General features: G+C 39.5%; 1 protein-coding gene across 1 annotated transcript in view; it reads left to right on the top strand.

The window, feature by feature from the left end:
* TBC1D4 (TBC1 domain family, member 4) overlaps positions 1-20,770 on the top strand; it is a gene marked incomplete at its 5' end in the record, with an annotated part of 33,523 nt that overhangs the window by 9,097 nt on the left and 3,656 nt on the right. The window contains 8 exons of the mRNA XM_010086352.1: positions 7,569-7,729; positions 8,630-8,839; positions 10,337-10,339; positions 12,430-12,588; positions 13,416-13,581; positions 14,042-14,279; positions 17,168-17,327; positions 19,560-19,729. Coding sequence (XP_010084654.1) covers positions 7,569-7,729; positions 8,630-8,839; positions 10,337-10,339; positions 12,430-12,588; positions 13,416-13,581; positions 14,042-14,279; positions 17,168-17,327; positions 19,560-19,729 — 1,267 coding nt within the window. The remainder of the gene's footprint in view (positions 1-7,568; positions 7,730-8,629; positions 8,840-10,336; positions 10,340-12,429; positions 12,589-13,415; positions 13,582-14,041; positions 14,280-17,167; positions 17,328-19,559; positions 19,730-20,770) is intronic.

Genomic DNA, 20,770 nt, shown 5'->3' with positions numbered 1-20,770 from the left:
TGTGGGGGCCTCCACGGCTGCTTCCAAGGGGGCTTCTGTCCCCCGGCGACTCCCCCGACTCACCACATGGCAAGGGAAAGTGACGGAGAAGCACGTGCGCTCTCTCTCGGTGACCGAAGTGCCATGCGGTTCCATCATCTCTCAGATCCCACTTCCCAGGAGCTGATGAAGACCTTCGATGGCGGAGAAAAGGAAGAAGGGCTCCCCGGTGAGCCATGGCAGAGGCTGGGCTATGGCAGATCGTTAGCAGAAGCCGAGCCAGGCGGCTGGGCGGCCGGACCTGAGCCATGCCCTGGTCAGGGCCACGCCGCCAAGCCATTGTTCTGTGCCCCCCCCTTAAGTATGTTATTCACAGAGGCGTCGATTGGCTCAGCCCTGGCTTGGGGTGGGTCCACTCTGAAGATGGGCAAGCAGCTTCTTACAAAAGGCCACGTGATAGTGCCCTTCCCCCACTTCACCCTGTTACCAAACGCTTGGGGGGAAGGGTGACTCAGAGCCACCACTTTAACACCTCCCTTGCCGCCAGACAAAACCCATAACACCAGTAATAGTTTGTAAGTGAATTAGAGGCCTAGATTTTCCATTCCCTACTATACTGCAGTAACACTAGACTAAGTAGCAGCTGAATTATTAAAGCTGAAATTAAAGAAACTGGTGAGTGTGCAGACAAATGGCAAAAAAATAACCTGTCTCTTACAGACTACCTCTTCTTTCTGTTTCTGTGTTCCCTTCAGTTAGCAGACTTGGTCCAAGCTGAACTGACGCCCAGGTCAGTTTGTACAGGCTGCTGGATCCCATTAAACCTAGCTTTCTGGATTTGGGCAATGTAGGTATTGAGTATTGTACTAAAACTGTTCTTTGATGCCTGCTGATTCCAAGCTGAAACATCCAAGATACTACTCTTTCTGGATTTGGTTATGCACTCTAGTCAAGTTACTGTGTTCGGTTATAATGGAGCTTGAACTGTAAGGTGGGAAGATCTTAAAATTAAGAGTAATTCCCAGAAGACCACCCTGTTTCTACTTAGATTTCGTAGCATGCAGGTTTCTGATACCACTTAATCTTGAGTTTGTACAAAAATGGAATCTCATTAGCTATAGGTCTTGCTGGGAGCAACTGGGCCTGAACTGTCATGGTAAGGAAGTTGCAGTAGCAAGGGTGAAGTATTGGCATCTAGTAGGGTTCATGAAATTAATTCAACAAGTATAGTAAGAAAGAAGTGCTGAATGAATAATGCTGATGTGATAAGAGGGACTGAAGTAATCACTTGAACTGGCTAATGGAGAATGAAGTATATTGGCCACCTGATGGTGGCTGAAACTCTAAACTTTACCTGATTTTGCTTGTGAATGTGTGTTGTGTCATCAAGTTTATGAATGAGAGGAAGTTCTAATCTTTTATGGTGTGTTTTTCTTGTGTTTTTTTTTGTTGTGTGTGTTTGTTTTTTCCTCTTGCTATTTTACAGAGAGGACCATCTTCTAACCCGTGTAGGCTCAACATGAGGTGTTCTTAGCATTTTCGTGAGTGTATGCTAAGTCGGAATTGAGCGCAATGTCACAGTCCTTTACAATCTGAAGACTGTAAGCTGTTTAACTGTTAGGAACCCTAATTAAAACGTCAGTGTGTTTTCCATTCTAAGAAAAATCAGTGTTACTATGCATTCATGAAATGTGTCCTAGCCACGTTGAACTAGAGAAAAATTCTTTCTGGTCTGACCTCCTGTATCATACAGCTTTGAGATTACACATGATGCAACAGGCAGCTTTTCTTGGTGTTCTGATGAACTTCAATGTAGAGCCAGTTTCAGTTGGAATTCATTTTAGAAAGATGTTTGATTTGTAGCAGTCAAATGGGCCTATGCAAACAACACCAAACCAGGGTCAGATGGGGATCTGTGTTAAAAAGCAACTTTGTTTATTATGTATGTTTCTTTAAGTATTGGCCGCTGTATGGAAGGTGATTCTGATCCATGACACTTGGCATGTGGTCACACTCAGAAACTGGTACTAGCAAGTTGGACTTACATGGTACAGTGGCTCTCACCTCATTGTAGACATCTTCATCTCAGCTAATCAATGGAGAGAAGTTGGTGTTTCGGTGGCACAGTTGCTCTCATCCTAATGTGATTGCCTTTAATATTCTGACATTTACAGAGCTGATCCTGCCTATTTATCTACCTTCCTTCCTGCACACTCATACAGCCAGTTGTCCCTGTCAGTGGGAACATACTCATTTAGAAGGCATGAATCATGCCCTAAAAGTGTCTTGACCTTTATTAAAAAGCAAGTCCCAGTTGACTTGCTAGGATTTAAATGGCTATGTTGAAGATATCTGAAGACAAGAGAAAAAAAATATTCTCCAAATAAGTTCACTGTGGTGAAAGACATATTTTTCCCAATGTTTGTGGGGAGGATGAGCTTTTTGCAGTTTAGTTCTAATCATCGCTACTGGATTGCTTTATGTGGAAGAGAGAAAATATCAAAATGTTTTCTGCTTTAAGGAGTGAACAGTATAGTAAAGTTGGGCATCAGCACAATATTAATAGGTGTATTCAGAATGTTTTCACTACACTGTCAATTCATTTCTCTAGAGTGAGGTCGAGGGTGTGTTCTGCAGTGCTTAATGTTGAACACAAGCACACATAAGGATTAAAAAAAAATATCCCGCCTACAGGGAGGTAAACAACAATTTGAGAGTATAATCTGTTTTTAAACTTGAATTTCTATAATTTCTGGAATTTCTGGCTTTTATTCAACAGCTACTCCTGCAAGCTAGGCCATTGGAAGAATCTGTTTGTTTTTTAATATAAAAATAAAAGCAGCACTTTTAAAAATGGGACAACCTTCAGCACATGTTTGACTAGCCCAAACTGTCTCTGTTTATTGCATTGTTATGCAAAGATGATTTAAGCTGACTTATTGCCACTTGAGTTTGAACATACTGCTTTTTAAATACAGATTCATTTCCTATGCATAAAGTAAAATACTTGAGCATGTTCTTTAAACAGAGTAGCAGAAAGTAATTATTCAGAATAAAAATACATGACACCAGTGAGAACCAATAGAGAGGTATAAACCAATCGGAAATAGTTTTTCCTCCTCCTGGAGGGGAGGAATACTTCATGTATTAGGCTCACATATAGGCTTCTGCCAGCTTAAGTCCTGGGAGCTGAAATATTAGCTGTCTTTCTTGACTTGATCTGGGGGATTTTATACTGTCTTAGCCTCCAAATTGCAAAATACGTTGAGTTGATTAAATTGCTACTTAGAGCAATCAAGAGAAGAAGTTGAAATGAAAGCAAACTGGGGAAAAATGCAGACCTTGGCATGAGCAGCAACAGTATTTATTCTCAAGTCAGTTGGCTTGCATGGATTCAAGGGCAAAATAATTCAGATAAGTATTATGTAATAAGTTCACAAGAAGTGGGGTAGCCTTGTGGTGTTTTTTGAATATCAGTCTTTGGGAGCATTTTAAATAACAATTTTGGGAGGAGATTTGGGTAATTGAAATGAAGCAATAAGCATGCTTGTAATCTGATCAAGTTTTGGGAGTTTCTTTTTTCTTTTTTTTCTTCTTCTTTTTCCTAAACTCTCTGTCTTATCTTCATGCGATGCATTATCTGAGAGAGAGTGAATGGGATGATGCTTTGGTGAAACTGAACCTGAGATAAAAAGCTTAGATGATCAGTACTCTCTACTCTTGAGTACTTGGGCTATCGCTTGTAACAGCTTAAGGATGAAAGTACTGAAATACTCAGGGCATTATACCAAATTTGTAGCTTTTCACTTTTTGTTAGGTAAATGCTGATGAATGCATTTTAGTTTCTGTATTGGGTCAGGAGCATAGGCTAAGTAGCCTTATAGAGAGCCATTATTCTTCAAACTGAACTGTAATGCATTTCTTGTAAATATGGAGTGTTACATTGGTACAGTTTTCCAGAGCTGCATGGAAGGTATATTAAGTGATTAGAACGTGAAGAGTAAGTAAAATTAATTGGAAATACTCATTTTGTGGATTTTCTCTATTCAACTATTTGGTTTTGCCCTTTCGTATATTTGTTTTACCAAGTTCTGATGTAGAAGCTGTACTATAATCTAGTTGTCATTTTCTCTGAATAAATAAATAATAATAAAAAATTAGTTATTGCATTCATGTCCTAGTTTGCAGTTCAGTTCTTAAATATCTTTTCCGTAGTTTGTTAAGATTTTGTGTACTGCCATCTCTTAATTTGCAGTGCATTGACTCTGGTGCATTTCAGCTTGCTCAGTTGTTGGCAAGTTGCAGCAGGACAGGAACTTGAGGAAAGTAGTTATTTATTTTTTTTCTACTTGGTGTCAATGTCACTGTATTACCCAAGAAGTATTCATCCCCTACCTTGCCCCAGTGTCTAGGCGCTATAATCCATAGTTTATAGAGCAGTTATAAATTTATTGAGTTTATGATGTCAGAACAGGGCATTATTTTTTAATAATTCTTAAGAATTTTTTCTGTGAGTGTTTAAGGTTTGGTATCAGTGCCCTGACAGGAAAGTTGTTAAAGTGTCGGTTTCCTCAGGTTGAGAGGTAGTGAAAACTCTGCCCTGCTTTTCAGTAGCAGTGAGTGAACTCCATTTAAGAAGTTGTTGTTGTTTTCTGGAGCTGCTTTTGCTCTTAGTCTCTCTGCTGACATTAATAAACCTCTTCATTTTGCTGGGAGCGGATAGCTAATGGTCAGATACACTTTTTTTTTTCTTTATCCCCACCCTGTTTAGAGGAACTGTATAAGGTGTTGCTGGACTGTCTGAGCAGAGCACCTACCTGCCTGGCTGTTAAAATCCGTGGCTACCCTAGAACCTGAAGTAATCTTGCAAATATGACCCAAGAGCAAAGACAGCCAATTAAGTTTAGGTATGAGAGATGGTAAAGTCTAGGAAGTGAGTATTATGCTACTCCTGTTTGAAGGTGGGGAATAGGTGATTCAGTTAAGTCATCTGGTTTTTGCACAAACTTTCTGAAGCATTTCATCACAGCATACGCAGCACTACCATTTTAGTCTGACTTCTTCCTCCTTTTACTCTGTAGGGTATTGTTTCACACCTTCAGATCTGATGTTAAGCTAGGACTTGTCTGTCCAACTTGAAATGACGAAGCTTTCTTTGCTCTCTTTGTAGCCTCCCTTTTCTAACTCCTGGTGTTTTCACAGGTGCCCTTGCCTTCCATTGAATATGGCAAGGTGTGCGCACAAAACTTTCAAAAGCTTTTCTGAAATCACTCATCAGACAGCTCTTTGAAAGAGGAGGTGATTTATGTTAGTTGCTTAAAATGTCAGGGGAATTTTGGGAGGGTGTAACAACAGAAATACAAGTCCTCAGAATTGTATGATTTGCACACTTCACCAGGTAGCACGTGTGACTAATCCATCCCACCATAAACTCTGTGACTCAAATAATGTAAACAGCTTGGTTTCATACCCTAAAGTAGCCACTTTCTTATTCTGACTTTCCTGTAAATTTTACTCCTGTAAATTGGACGCTATTCCTAAGACTGTCTACATGTTTAGCAGCCCAGTAGCTGAATGCAGATCTTTGTACATAGCAGTTAAAAGGAAGTTTTCATTCCCTTGTTGTGTAGCTTCTATTTAGTAAGCCCTGGCATGACTAAGTTTGTGTTCTAACATATGATATGCAAGACTTGAAATAGAGAGAAGTAGTTTTGTCACAGTTATTTATAGAAACATGAGTTACAATGATTAATATATCCAAACTCAATCCTTTGTTTCCAAGAGTTGTTGGACTGAAATACTTTCAGGAAACAGCACCTCTAGATTCAAAATTAGTTTTGTAGTCTTTTGTTTAGCTAACACGAACAGTGGTTACCCCATCACCAAAGACTGTGCAAGAGGTAGCCAAGAAGATTGTCACAGGGCAGTCTGTTGCTGTTTTGGTTATTGAAACATGGGGCTTTGCTGAGAGCACCTACTAATAGTATGATGCATAGGGAACTGAGGCACTGTAGAAGGAGTAAAGAATAGTTCAGACTGTTATCCAGGGCTCCCAGCCCATAGCACAGTTCTTAGAGGAGTGCAGGGGTGATGCCTGGTGCTGGGTAAGTGAGCTTGAAGACACAATTATTTCTCTGGCAGGATATGGAAGCAGGGTCTGATACCTGTGTATAATAGTGAGTCCAGTTTGCTCATTGAGGCTTACAGATGTCAGGGAGCTGTTGTAGATCATTAGCACAGGGACAGTTTTGATCACTGAAAAGGCCAGTTCTAGCTTGGAGGATTATCATTTGGCACAGAGTATTTGATAGGAAAAGCGCTGATGGAGATGGTGTAGTTAGTAGAGTGATATAGCTGAAATTTCACTAAGACATAGTCTGCCTCCCTTGCAGATTTCTTCTTTTGCACAAGCCAGATGTGGAGAGATGGACTGCAGCTGGCAAATTGTGATTTTATCTGCAACTAACTTACCACTAAACACATAATGTGCTGGGCTTTCCTTTCATCTAACTCTTTTTAAGGGCCTGTAGCACAGGAAGTCCTTCACAGGATGAAGGTTTGAGTGTATCTACTGCTGTGTTGATGTAGCAGTTTTCCCTGTGATGAAGATGAAGCTGTTGACACAGGATTTGTGGCAGATGATAATCAATGTACCTATTGCTATATGAGATCTGTGCACCTACTTTACTACCGCAAATGCAAAATGCTGATTTTTTTCTGAAGGTGGCTCAAGTACTTATGAAAGCTAAATGTCCTTTCTCCTGTCAGTAGTCAGTAGAGAGGTGTGCTTGGTGTCCGCTTAACATGGACCTCCAAGCAAAGCTTCCTTGTATCCTCTCCTTGCCTCTTCCAGCAACATACACTGATATTAAAAATACTGTGTAAATATATTTATACATGGTAACTGGGGAGGAGATCAACTCCTTTCAGGTCATGGTGATAGGAACTGAACCTGCCTTCTGTTTGGCAAGGCTCTGCTCCTTCAGCTGGAGATGCTGATGAAATATGAGGGCATTTGGCGCATTTGTGCAAGTGAAGTGTCTGCTTCTTGAAGCACAGGAAATAGGCTGCATGAGAAGGCCAGAACATTGCCTCCGATGAAATATTCACCTGTGAGCTCATCATGTCATTTAAAATGACACTACATGGAGTATTGTGGTGTGGTAAACCAGCATCTATGTTTTTAAGGGTATTACATCAGATTGCTCCTGTAAGACTAATGTATGGCAAAACAAAACCCATTGCTGTCTGTTTTGGAGGCTAAACATTACCATGTTTTTCTCTTAGCTTTTCAGAAAGTTTAGCTTTTATTCTGATCTTCCAGCTGAGCCCTGTGAGAATGCTATGAATTCTTCCTAGCAGTATATAGTTCAAACTTAATATCACTGTGTTACATGAAAACAATTGGGCACTTCTGTATTCAAGGTGAAGCTCACACACAGCATGCTTTGCCTTCGAAAGCTTCCCAGCAAATGCTCCTGCAGGTTTGGCTGTATGTTAGACAGGCTTAATAAAGATGGGTTTGTTTTTTTTCTCCCCTCCAAAGATGACTGACTTTCATCTCACCATCTGCTTTTTCTTTCCTTCAGTGATGGAGAGGGAAAGAAAAGAACATCAACTGTCTGCAGCAGTGAATCTATAAATGTTGTGGGGGCCACGCTTACACCTCGCCGCATCTCCTGGCGGCGGAGAATATTCCTGCAGGTAGCTTCACCTATGAATAAATCTCCTTCCAAGATGCAGCATCCAGGTCTGTGTGTGCTTTTAAAGAAAATAAACAAGCAGTTATTACTGAATAGTTATTACTACAGTGAACTGCAACATGTGAAAATGGGAATGGGAGAAGGGAGTCAGCTTGCTACAGTATTCTTGCTGGGACCTCACTAGAGATCAGTTGTGCTCAGTTGGCTTTAGGTCTTTGTTGCTTTGGACAGAGGATTCTGTCATCAAAATCAAATTAATTGCAATCTGCTGTGGCTGCAGTGTTAGCAAGGAAACAATGAACTGCCTCTTGCTGACAAAGATATCCTCTGTAACAGCAATTTTTTACTCTAGCCTGCTTATATAATAGCAGTGTTGCAGTATACTGCACACAGCACCTGTTGAGTGTGCTAATAATTCTTACAGGTTCGAGTCATTTAAGGTAGAAACCTCTGAAATATGTGAAGTCCTGCTATGTTGATAATAGTCCTGTTGGCAGAATTCACAACCATAGCTAAATGACAAACTCTGTATTTAGTGACCATGAAGTGCTATAGCACTGCCTATAGTTCAGCTTAGCAGATAGAAAAAGTTGCTTTAAGTATAGAGCCTGGGGTAAATCACAGTAGTAAACAAGCTCAGCCATAAAGGAGACTTAATGAATAAATGTCTCCTTGTAACTCTAGAAGGAGCTAACAGGGGAAAGGGTTGAAATACTGGGTGAGCATTTATTTAGCTTTATTTAATGTAAATATAATGTTATTGAATTTAAATAAAATATTTTATTTAAAAATAATTTTCTACTGTTGAACTGCATTTTCTCTGTCTTGGGAATCAGCACCTCACTGTTGAATGTGGAAGACAGCTATTTTTATTCTGCTGTGACTTAAATTTTTGTGATATGTCAAACAATCTGAGTTTCCTTTAATAGCTTTCTGATTCTTTGCAGATGGTCATGATGGAAGTGAATTGTTGCCATTATCTCCTCTTGCTCCACCCTTGGAGGAGGATCCTCTTGTTCTAGTATTGCAAATTGAGGATGGTCCAGATAAAACTGGAGAAAGGAAAAACTCAGAAGAACTACAAAGTCTGTGGAGAAAAGCCATCCATCAACAAATTCTGTTACTTCGAATGGAAAAAGAAAACCAGAAGCTGGAAGGTTAGCTATTTAGAAATACTCCCAAAAACTGTTACAAATTGTGCTGCTTGAAGCTGAAAACTGTACTGGTGTTGGGCACCTCAGACAGAGGTGTGGTTCTGTAACTTTTGATTAACAGTGCTAGAAAGAAATACATTCGCATTCGCCCAGTCCTGTCTCACAGTCTACCGGGTTCTCAGTCTACTCTGAATGAGTCACCTTAGTTAAAGAAGAAAGTGATAACTTTTCTAGTGCATGTTAGACAAAGGTTGCTAGCTGTTCTGTGTTCTAGCTGATCAAGTCTAGGAATTCTAACGTGGAGTCGGGAGAATGGATGCAGTGTGAACACTTAGGTGTGGTAAACATTGCCCTCTCTATCTTGTTTCAGTCCTTTGCAGTGCATGGCGTTTGTCTTCAGGCTTTCTATCCTTCATTAACCACATTACAGTGGTAATTTATATTTCAATCCAAATATGATTTTTGAGCAACTGCCTCTTGAGGTATGTCAAAAAGTTATTTTTTTTTCAGAAGATGAGCACTGTACACTGAAAACTGAGTGCTGTTACGGAGGATTCTGAAGTTGGCCATGCTGGCTTCTCAACTGCCTGACCTGCCAGCTAAGATATTTTATTATGACTGGACAAAACTCAGACAAATAAAAGATAGGGTGGAATGTCTATGTTAGCATATAGAAGTTCTTCAGTATAATAAACAAATAGCTTTCAGTGCAAGTTGAAAATTTCAAATGTCCTCTCTGCAATTGCTGCACTTACCTTCTCCTGTGTGGTGTATAACCTCATTATATGGTAGTCTGATTCTTCAGAAAAACATAATGATCTTGTTAAGGTCAGTTAACTCTTTTTCCTCCTTTAGTGGTCCTTACTGAGAAGGCAGGGGGAGGAAAGAAAAACAGCAGGATAGATATCTTTCCATGTCCCTACAAGTGTACATCCTTTAATGTATTTCCCACACATGTAGCATACTTCTCTGTGCACTCTCTCTACAGTTTGTTTCCCTGTTGACACACACTTCTGTGGAAACTCCTACATTCATAGAAAACATCTAGAGGAGTCTCTTTTAACTTCAGCCAAAATCTTTGTTGTTTTAGCCAAATGGTCAGTCTACTGTTGTGGGGTAGGGAAGCTGGATGTCTGCTGTAGTGACTAGTTTCATGTTATTCCCTCTGGTAGGATGAGCTGCTGAGGAACAAACTCTTCTCTGTATCTTCCCTGCATGGCTGGCAGTACTGAAAACTTAAATCTGTCCAGTTCCCTTAAGACTCAGTTGTAGGTTATTTCCATTCTGTAACTGATCTGTAGAAAATAAATTCTGCCTGCCTGATCATTCATGATGAAAACAGGAGTGTCAGCAGTGGAGAGTCCACATTGGCACCCATCTGCCAGTCAACATCTTGGTTTGTGCTGCAAGGAGCATGTCTTCATTCTTGTATGCAGGTTCATAAGTGCTGCTAGTGACACTGGTGCTCTGGCTAGGTAAATTTCATCATCTTATTTTCAGAGGGTGAAAAGTAAACTGTCTTAATACCTGTCTCTAGCCTTATTTCCTGTGGGCTGCTGTAACACGGGCCGTTTTATGGACAAGACATATGCAGGGCTGATACATTCCAAACAAGCACTGGTTCAGGCAGTGGTTGGCATCCTAGCCTAGAATTAAATACAAATATCAGTTACGAGAAATGTAGTAACAGAAATGCAGCCATTTCTCTACTTGAAGCTGGGTTTATAGCTGTGAGTTTATTCAGCTGTATATGACTGGTTTAAGACTGGAATTGCTGTGGAATTGTTTTTAGTGGTTTTCAGTTAACGTTTTTTGATTTTTATTTGCAAAATATTAATAGAACCTTTTTTCCTGTTCCTTCTGCTGTCGAGGAGACTTGAATACTGTTAGCTCTTTGTTTTATAGAAGGTAAGTTCTGTGAATTGCACAAACTTGCGTATTTTTTTTTCTGAGCAGCTAAAACCTACTTTTTCTAGTAGATCATATAGAAATATAAGAACTACAAAAAGCAGCAGGCCACCTAGCAATGATTAGGAAGAACGTTAACCTGGATGGTTGCAAGCAACCAAGGTTGGCATAGTAGGTAGGGCAAGTATGATCAACAGGCAAGCTTGCTGTCTTCCACTAGCATTAACTGCAAAGCCAAAGTACCGTTCGGTGAATGATAACCCATGTGCTTAGTTCTGGAGTGTATTGTCACACTGAAATATTTACTGTTGTCTTGAAACTGTCATATTCTGCTTATGAAAGTGGGCATTCTCAGATGAAATTATATAGCAATAGAATAACATTTAAAAATGGCCCAATTGGACTGCAAATTCCTGTGGTGAGATCACATTCCCATTTTTATGGAAGTGTACTGCACTTTGCATAATAGTTGTTTTTGCAAGGCCCCCTGTATGAATAGATATGGTCTCAGAGGTGTAACACAGCTTTTGGAATAATTTGTCACCTACATTTTTGGAGTGGGCTAGGCAATGATCCTGTGGATTCATCCAATATCGGCTGTATTCAAAGTGAGATGATTAGGCAAAGGAACTGATTGTCTTGTTTTGCAGGTTGTATAAAAACCTGAGTGAGAGTTTACTTTCACCTAGAGATGACGGTGGGGAGGAGAGGTGCATCTGTAAGAGGAAGGAGTCTCCTGCAAGGAGCAAGTACTGTACACGGATCAAGGCAAATTTGAGATAAACATAATTGTAGCTTTCAGGGTCATGTTGTGAAGTGTACAATTCAGTCCAGTGATAATTAAACCTATCTCTGTAAATTAAGACACATTCAGATCTTGATTCCAGTTTTTATACCAGTAGTATGAGGAATTGGAGTGTTTTTCTGCATGCGTATCATGTATAATAAAATAACCACAGTTAATTTCCCAGTAATGGAAATGAAAGCTGCTCCTCCATGAAGTTCCAGACTAACTCTGCAGCTTTATTTCAGAAATAGTGAGTTCTCTGGAATAAACATCTTGTGGCAGGTAGTCCTATGCAGGAAATCTGTTAAGTATACAGGACAGATGTACCTTTCTGGATATGGTTCATGTTGGTTCATTCTATTTACTTCTAGTCAGCCTGATGATGCCAGGTAGCAGTGCCAAGAGCTCTTATGACTCTCTTAAGGGACATGTAAAAACTGGGACCACTGTGACAAACTTCAATTAAGAAGACTTGCCTAGCTTGCTTGCCTAAATCTCTAGTATAAACATTTGTATGTTTGGGACTTTCCATACTAAAACAATTCTAGTGTTCAACATAAACAAGAGAAAAATGTTCAAGGGTGTTTTTGCAGTTGAAAGAAGCAGCGCATGTGGTGAAGTTGATTGTGTTGAGTGCCCCAGGCCTTAAAAAAATGTTTGCTTATACTAATGTTCATGCCCCAATAATAGAAGTTAAATTGTTACCTGCAGCATCCTGTGACAAAAGACTGGCCCCATATCAGCTATTAACAGATGAATTGTAGAAGATGTATTTATCCTTAGTCAGATTATCAGATAGGTATTTTTAACTTTAGTAGGTTTTGTGTATTTGATGTTTCTTGTAATTTTCTGATGTTCTGGTTTGCTGTGTGCTCTTCCTTTCTGGTCTGTGCTCTAGCAAGCAGAGATGAGCTCCAGTCAAGAAAAGTCAAACTGGACTATGATGAAGTTGGTACATGTCAGAAAGACGTTGTAAATGTTTGGGATAAGAAGTTACTAAACTGCAGAGCCAAAATCCGATGTGACATGGAAGATATTCATTCCACTTTGAAAGAAGGTATTTGTGAAGGATGGCTTTTAACTATTAAATATGAAGATTTTTTCTTCTTGCCTTTTCATACCAAAGGAAATCTGCCATCAGTACACTTTTTTCCAGTAGTACAAAATTATTACAAAATTGCCTTATTTTTGGAAATGCATCCACCCACCTCCTGCTGCCAAACAGAAAATGGGTTCTGCTGTGTCTACAGCTTACAATGTCAGCAATGCAGAAGCATGTATAGCTGTACTCCTGAAAGTAGCATCTTGTGCCCATGTATTACTATATCAAAGATTGATTGTGGAGCTTCAACAGCTAACTTCTGGTATGTGGCTCCTATCCAGTTGACTCTGAGTTTCAGATGCTCTGATTTTACTTGCTTACTGAGAAGGCAGTAAGGTTCCAAGCCTATGGACTGACATGAGCAGCCCTTTGGGAAGGGGAAAAGAAGGTGGATCTCCCTGTATTTTACACCAGTGAATTTAGTTCAGCCTTTCTAAACAGGCCAGTCTGCCTTGTGCGTGTAGTCATGTATTTTTTCCTGCTCGAGGCTAACAGCTCAGAGGCGGCAAAACAAATGATGTCTGTACCTCAGTTGCCCAGTGTACTGTTCAGTGTAATTACTGTAAGTTTGTAGTTAATGTTTAGTTAGTGAAACTGAACTGTGGCTACTGAGGGAATACACTGCAGAGCAGACAACTTCTGAAGCTGACTGTTTGTAAGGGATCCTCCGGAGTGGTTTGGCAAAGACTATGACAGGCAAGATTATGACAAAGCAAATACTTGTGTTACAGCACTAAAAATATGCCCCTACTTAGGCCTCTTGTTTTTTGACTGACTTGCAGGTGTACCAAAAAGTCGTCGGGGAGAAATTTGGCAGTTTTTGGCTGTGCAACATCGAGTCAGACACAGACTGCCAAACAAGCAGCAGCCTCCTGACATCTCTTACAAGGAACTTCTGAAACAACTGACTGCTCAACAGCATGCCATCCTTGTAGATCTAGGTATGTCTGTTTGTAGCTGGGAGATTTTTTTGACTTGTTTCATGTGTCTTAGTGGAAACACCAGTTTTTAAAAATGGAAGCTGTTGCTGGATATAGATACTGTTGCATCAGGACCACTTTCTATGTTGTCAGGATATGTTCTGTGTGTGCCACTTAGCATCCTTTAAGCAAATTATTTCTTAGGTTACACTGTTTGTGTTTCTGCTCTTCTACATCTGTCTGAAAAGAAATCAAGCAGTTGCTTCTGCAGGTTCTATGTAGGTGAGAATATGAAATGAACTCAGTGGATACAGTCTAAAATTGGTGATAAATTATGGATTGATCTGACTGAAGTCAACCTTCGTATGAAAGCAAAGAGAGAAGGTCTATGGGAAGAGAGAAGTACTGGTTGTCAGATGGATCTGGGTTTTTTTTTTTTTTTTTTTTTACAAGAAGAATTAAATATCAACTACTCTTCTCTCTTCGCATCATCCTACACATCCTTACTTTTCCGCCCACCTGGGAGCAGGACAGCTATCGCTCTTTAATCTCCTGAAAGCATACTCTTTGCTGGACAAAGAAGTGGGTTATTGTCAAGGTATAAGCTTTGTAGCTGGAGTGCTGCTTCTACATATGAGTGAGGAACAGGCCTTTGAAATGCTGAAATTCCTCATGTATGACCTTGGCTTCCGTAAACAGTACAGGCCAGACATGATGTCACTACAGGTAAGTCAGTCCTCCTCCTAAAGCAAAACAGAGTTTTAAATGTCTTTTGAGCTCTCAGAGGTTGCTCATGTTCTCCAGGGCTTTGTGAAGCTTGTTATGCTGTTTTGGAGGTTGTGAGGTGCATCCAAATATTATTGTGAAACCCCTCTCTGACTCTGAATTTGCAAACAGAGAAGTTCAGACCTTGCAGACTTTTCCTGTAACACGTCCCCATCATCTCCTGTTTGGAAACTCTGCTTTCTCTGCTATTTTGCTCTTCCATTTCTTTTTCTCACTACTCTCTATTCCTTATGCCAAAACCCCGATATGCTTGCATCTGTATAGATGGAGTTTAAAAATACATTTGATTTTGTTTTTCTTCAGTCTAGAAGCGTATAGATGTAGATTTTTCTCTTGTAGCTCCAAGTCAAGCCAACAGTGACACCCAGTGGCCAGTCAATGTTCTCCGCAGGCATTTGTACTTGGGCTGCTCTGTCTAGGCTCATCATTTGCACCTCTTATCTCTCATCATTCTCTACCGCACCACCTCCAACACAGAGAGGAAACAGATGAATTTTTAATAGTTTAGTTTGCCTATGAAATGATGCGTGCTCTGCAATATTAGTCTTTAGCAGCTATCTATAGATACTCCAGGCTGCTTAGGAAGAAGGCAGAAAATCTTTCAGATCTGTATAAATATCAGGGTTTAAAGTTTGAGGAATCTTTCACCTTCAGGTGCAACTGTCCACTGACTTAAGTAACTGTATGCTATAAGCCCCTAATATTATAAAGGGATATACCACTGCTGAGTGAAAGCTTGTAATCCGCAGTGGAGAAAGAGAAAATTAAGAGGAGATACAAAGGACTTTTTTTTTCCATGCTCCCTACACAGTAAACACTTATAATTAAGTAAAAACTTAAAAACTTAAGGGGGAGTTTCAGTTCACTTTTCATGACCGGTCACTTTAGGTGCTTGTTTGGCAAATGTCCAGAACAATAGAATATATTGTAGTTAAAAGAATTCTATGTGCTTATTCTAAAAATAATAATGAGGATTGTTTTATTGTGGATGTAAGTATAACAAGTTTTTTTGATGAATTAAGGGCAAACAGCCATAAAGAATATCGTTCTACTTCTTCCATGTCCTGTTCTCACCGCCCCCCCCAATGTGTTTTGAACTAGTGGGGGTCAAAGTTTGATAAATGTGTGGTTGTGGGATTTTTTTCCAAGAAGATGCTCTTTTTGTGTATGTTATACTGCATTTGTAGACTTTCAATAATATCTAATGTTTGAGAGCATTCAGATGTCCAGAATTTCGCCTTTTGATTTAAATGAGTCTGAAACTTTCATCGGCAGATGCTCTTAGGAAGAATGCTTTTAAAGTCTGAGAAGGTTTATTGCCTGTAGTACTGCTTACCCTTTAAATGAAAGGACCTCTCTTTCCCCACAGTTTGCTCCTAGGCAGTTATCCTGTTCTAGACAAAAGTACAGGTTTTGTCTGCTTAAGACAAACTAGACTATTGAAAATGACTTAGAGGATCTCACTAAAGCCTAACCATTTGTTTTGGTTTTGACAAGAGTAGAGCACTTGCAAATTCTTTAGCTTTTACAGTAGTGAAACACAAGTAAGCTTATATGCAGAAGTAGCTTCTGTCCTGTAGAAAAAAAAAAGTTGGATGTTGCTATAGGGTAATGAAAACTTATATGACTTATATTGTTAATTGTTGTCTGGAAAAAGTAGTAGTCTAGATCCTTAGTTCATAATGAACCCCTCCAATGGGTTTACTGCCTCTGTGGTACTATTCAAATTTCCCATGTAGATGTGTTTTGTATCGACACTGTCCAAATTGTGCTTAATTAGGATCTTCGGCAATTAAAGCAAGGACTCAAATGCATGCGCAAATTTAGCTAATTTGCCTGAATGAGAAGTGATCTGTCTGCTTGCGGACGCTGCTGACTGAGAGATGGTTTCAAGGATAGTCAGTTTGTGGTAGTAAAAAATTATGACCACTAAAAGTAGGAAAGCAGATGGATCCAAAAAGTCATTTTCTTATTGAGGAATGAACTCACCTTAAGCATAAGGCACCATTGGCAGCAAAATTGAACCTGACAGCTAATCAGTATACATCTGCTTCTCATCTTCTGTTTTTTGAGAGAAGCGTCACTCTGTGCTATGAGCAACTTACTGTGGAATATTAACTCTCAAAATTGCAAGAAAATAATTTGCCACACGGTGCTATTTTTATCAGTGAATAGCAACTTTTAACCACTTTGCAACCTTTTACAGCTTGTATAGCAGCACTGTTTTCATAAATTTCCTGGACCACTGACACATGGGAGGTGTGCTGGGAAACATGTATGTGGTACACCTCTGTTGACCCACTGTATCTAATGGACCCTGTGGGTACTGAAGCTGTCTGAAGTGATGATTGTAGCATAGGAGTTTTAGATGCAGCAAAAATATGGCCAAGAGTCAAAGAATGAAAGCTGAAGTGTGTAAATTTAGACAAATAGTTCAGCTTTGTAATGGCGAGTTTTGGCATTTTGGAAAAGGTGCTTTTACTTTCATTGCTGCAAGACTGAAAGTTTTGGTTTGTTGATAAAGTTAGATCAATAGATTATCTTCTTAGCTTAAGCCTGTGAATCTAAAATGCTACTTCATTAACAGTCAGGTTCAAACTGTTCTTTGCTGTTGACTACTGTGTTGGTTTTAATTCATTAGGGGTGGGTTGTTTATCCATGAGTAGATATCAGCGGAGGCCCTAGGCAACAATTAAGCTTCATTTTACAGTGCCATCTGTCCTAGAGTTAATTTCCCTCGAGTGAAATGTGAATGGTTTGGAAAACTGAGTAAAGCTGAACTTTTCTTTCTCTACTTCCTTCCCCCCCATCCTCCTTATGCACTGTAGATTCAGATGTATCAGCTCTCAAGGCTTCTTCATGATTATCACAGAGACCTGTATAATCATCTTGAAGAAAATGAAATCAGTCCCAGCCTTTATGCTGCACCGTGGTTTCTTACACTGTTCGCATCTCAGTTTCCATTAGGATTTGTAGCCAGAGTATTTGGTAAGAAAGTTTATTCTATTGCAATAATAAACAGAACAGTGTTGTCTATTGTGTTTTGAAACTCTCGGGGAGTGCTTTTCTACATACTAGGGGCATTTGGGGTGACTATTGTGGGTGGCAAGTAGCAATACTCTTCATGGTGGGATGTCAACTACTTTTCAAAGAAGAAAACTGCAAATGTATTATTTGAAACATCATATTTGAGCAATTAAGTATGTCTGCTGTTACTAGCCAAGAGACTTCTGAAGTGTGAACAGCGGGAAGTTTATTGTTGCAAATGTATTTTATGCATCAAGCCTTCAGTCTGTGTCTGTAGAAAAGTTCATCTCGTTGAACTTGCAAATTGAGAAAAGAGAATGCATTGGTTTTCAATAAGGTGTTTCTGAATGACTTATTCTAAAGTGCTTTCTCATAAAAATTCAGGAAAACTTGAACTTAAAGGCTGTTTCAGTTATTCATGTCTATATTGAACAGTTTCCTAGTCTTAGTATGCCTCTTATTCCATTTAGATGTTTTTTGCCATGATATGCTCTTCAGATAACGTCTAGTACAGAAGCTTAAATATTGATTGTGCCTTGTAATGCTTACAGTATCAGCATGTCAAGTACTCTGTTTTGTATTCTTTTTTTGTCAATAAGAACAGCCATCTTAATCAAATCTCTAATAATACAGCATTTTAAAAAAATTTATTAATGTAAAACTTCCTGCACTCAGATATGCACCAAGAAACTAGGAGCATATGTCATGTACTTCCTCTTAAATCGGACTTTTTTTTACATTTGATTTTTCTGTTTTCATATGGCACCTTTTGTCTTTTCTGAAGAAATGCAACCTGACTTTTGTCTCATGTTTTATTAGTGGTGTGTGTTAGCTTTTTAATTTGTTTGGCATGGTGGTTTTGGGGGAAGAGGGGTTGCTTTGGTTGGTTTTTGGTTGTTTTTTTTTTTTTTGACCTAGTGATTTCTTCATGTCAGAGGTTTTTTCCTTTTACAGTAAACTTTCTGACTGCTCTTTGGGTGAACAAATGATTGGTGTACCTGTTCTTCAGTGATATTCACATGATTGGTACATCTCCTTCCCAGTGACATTATTGAATTCCAGGACACTCAAGCGTTTAATTTTTTTTAATTTTTGATTTGTTTTTCAAGGCTAAAGTGTTCTTCTCTTTTTTGTCTTCAGTAGACTTTGAATTTGGAAAGCGTTTTTTTTTTTAGGGGTGGAGAGGGCCAGTGTTCATTTCTCTGAACATTTTAAAACTCAAAAGTGACTATGTAGTTTTGCATCTTCAGTGTCTTCTGGGCCATTGTCACATATCAGGAAGAGATGGTTAATGTCTACCCATCACAAATCATATACTTAAATTTGTGCTGCTTGAATGTGCATTATAGACTTGAGAAGGGAGACTTTTAGGAACTGTGTATGAGATGGTTGCCTCGCCAGTGTCCTAGTGCTACCCTGTGGTACTGGACGAGGGCCAGGGATGATCTCTCAGTATCAGGATCTGAAGTTGCATTTGTTCAGTTGTGTAGACCTGCTCTTGGTGGTGTGACAGAACCAACAGCACAGGAAGCTTATCTGAACTGCTCAAGTACTGTGTTCATCTCTGTAACTGCAAGTCCACTCCTGCTACCGAGACAGAGTTTCTAGTTACTGTGATCAAGTTCCAGGTTCCGTGCAGTCTGTGTCTATGGACTTCTGCAGAGCCCAGACTTTCCCCTCACATCCACGTAATTATACCTCAAAGTAAGGGTTTGCAGCTTAAATTATACCCAATGTGATCACCACTATGGATTTTGAAAATGGTATGATTGGTTATGGAATCTATATGATTGATTTTTAAGGACTCGCTTCTGCCTGTAGAAAACAGTAAAATGTCAGTATTTTGTTGTGATCCGCTTCCCAATTGCTTTTCAGTCATAGATGCACTTAAAAACAGTTAGCAATCAGTTAACAGTCTATAATCTCCAGTAGACAGTAATGAAATGCTTATTGCAGATAATCATAACAAACATAACAAGCATGCAATATTTTTTTAGTGCTCCCACATCTATAAGATGACAGAAAATGCTTTTATATTCTTCAACCTCATGGTGAAATAAGACTGATCGCACTTCTCCTGAACTGAATAATTCTGCAGTATGGTTGATTAAAAACAGTCCAGCATATATGTATATATTTATCCAATTACTTTAGTTCTTGTTTTCAATATATTTTAATGATTTTATTTTTTAGACATTATTTTTCTTCAAGGAACAGAAGTCATATTTAAAGTAGCACTGAGCCTCCTTAGCAGTCAAGAAACATCTATAATGGGATGTGAGAGTTTTGAGAACATTGTTGATTTTCTTAAAACCACTATTCCAGATATGACTCAGCCTCAAATGGAAAAAATTATTACCCAGGTAAGGTTGTTTTTCTCTTTACCCCCCCCTCCCCTCCCACTTAGTTTGCTTTTAAAAGATCATGCCTCAGGTATATGTAAAAGTCTTCTCAGTATGTTCCTTTTGGTTTGAAATGCAAGAGAGTCATCTTCCCAGTAACTTGTAAAGAAATAGGACATGAGCTAATATCAATGGGTTTTGAACTGCAATTTTAGCAGTACTTTATTTGCTACCTCAAGCTTTAGTACAAAGGTTCTTTTGTGCCCCAGCTAGTGGAAAAACATGACTTTGCTTATATATTTCATGTCACCATCGGAAGGGTTAAAGTTGCCTATTTTCCAAACCTAAACCTAAATGTTGCTCCCTGCTAGTGGGTGAACAGTCAAACAGTTTGTGACAGGAAGCACAACTTGCCATCATGGGAAGAGGCAGCATCACAGCAGCTTCTCCTCCTGATCCTTCAAACTTCTGGCTGCACAGGGCCAGGTACCCACGCAGGAACTTTTCTGACACCTCCAACTTAAAATCATAAAAGTTAAGAGGTTGGTGAGGCCCTGTTTTCATGATCTGTGTTAAAATCAAGGTCAAGCAAGCTTTTGCTGTTCTGTTGCATGGGTGGCTTCTGTCCTCCTGAGGACACTTTTAGGGTGCCTTCATGCAACTTTCCCTTCTCACCTCAACCCTGTCCTTGGAGAGATCACGTATGGCAGATATTTGGTGCCAAAGGCAAAAGACCCTCGGGACTGATCCCTGCCTTTCTTGGGTAAGGGAAAGAAGGTCTGGAGTAATGTTATTTCATCAGTATCATTGCAACTTTGTGGCAAAGGGCAAGAATAGGAGAGAAACAAAGATTTACGGATGCTGATGGAAGAAAAGCACCTGCTAAAGTTTCTTGTGAAAGACAGTCAGTGTCTGGGATCTTTGTCTCTACGTCCTCTTCCTCTGCATTGAAGCTGCAAACTGAAATGAGTCTCAGTGTAGTACCTTAACTGTGAACTTGTGAACAGTTTTCACACTTCAGCTGGCAGTTCGGAGATAACAGAAGAGCTCTAGAAAACCATC

The sequence above is a fragment of the Pterocles gutturalis genome, unplaced genomic scaffold (assembly GCF_000699245.1).
Source record: "Pterocles gutturalis isolate BGI_N339 unplaced genomic scaffold, ASM69924v1 scaffold1386, whole genome shotgun sequence".
Classification (NCBI taxonomy): domain Eukaryota; kingdom Metazoa; phylum Chordata; class Aves; order Pterocliformes; family Pteroclidae; genus Pterocles; species Pterocles gutturalis.
The sequence above is the reverse complement of the archived record's forward strand: the minus strand, read 5'-3'. Positions and strand labels throughout refer to the sequence as shown.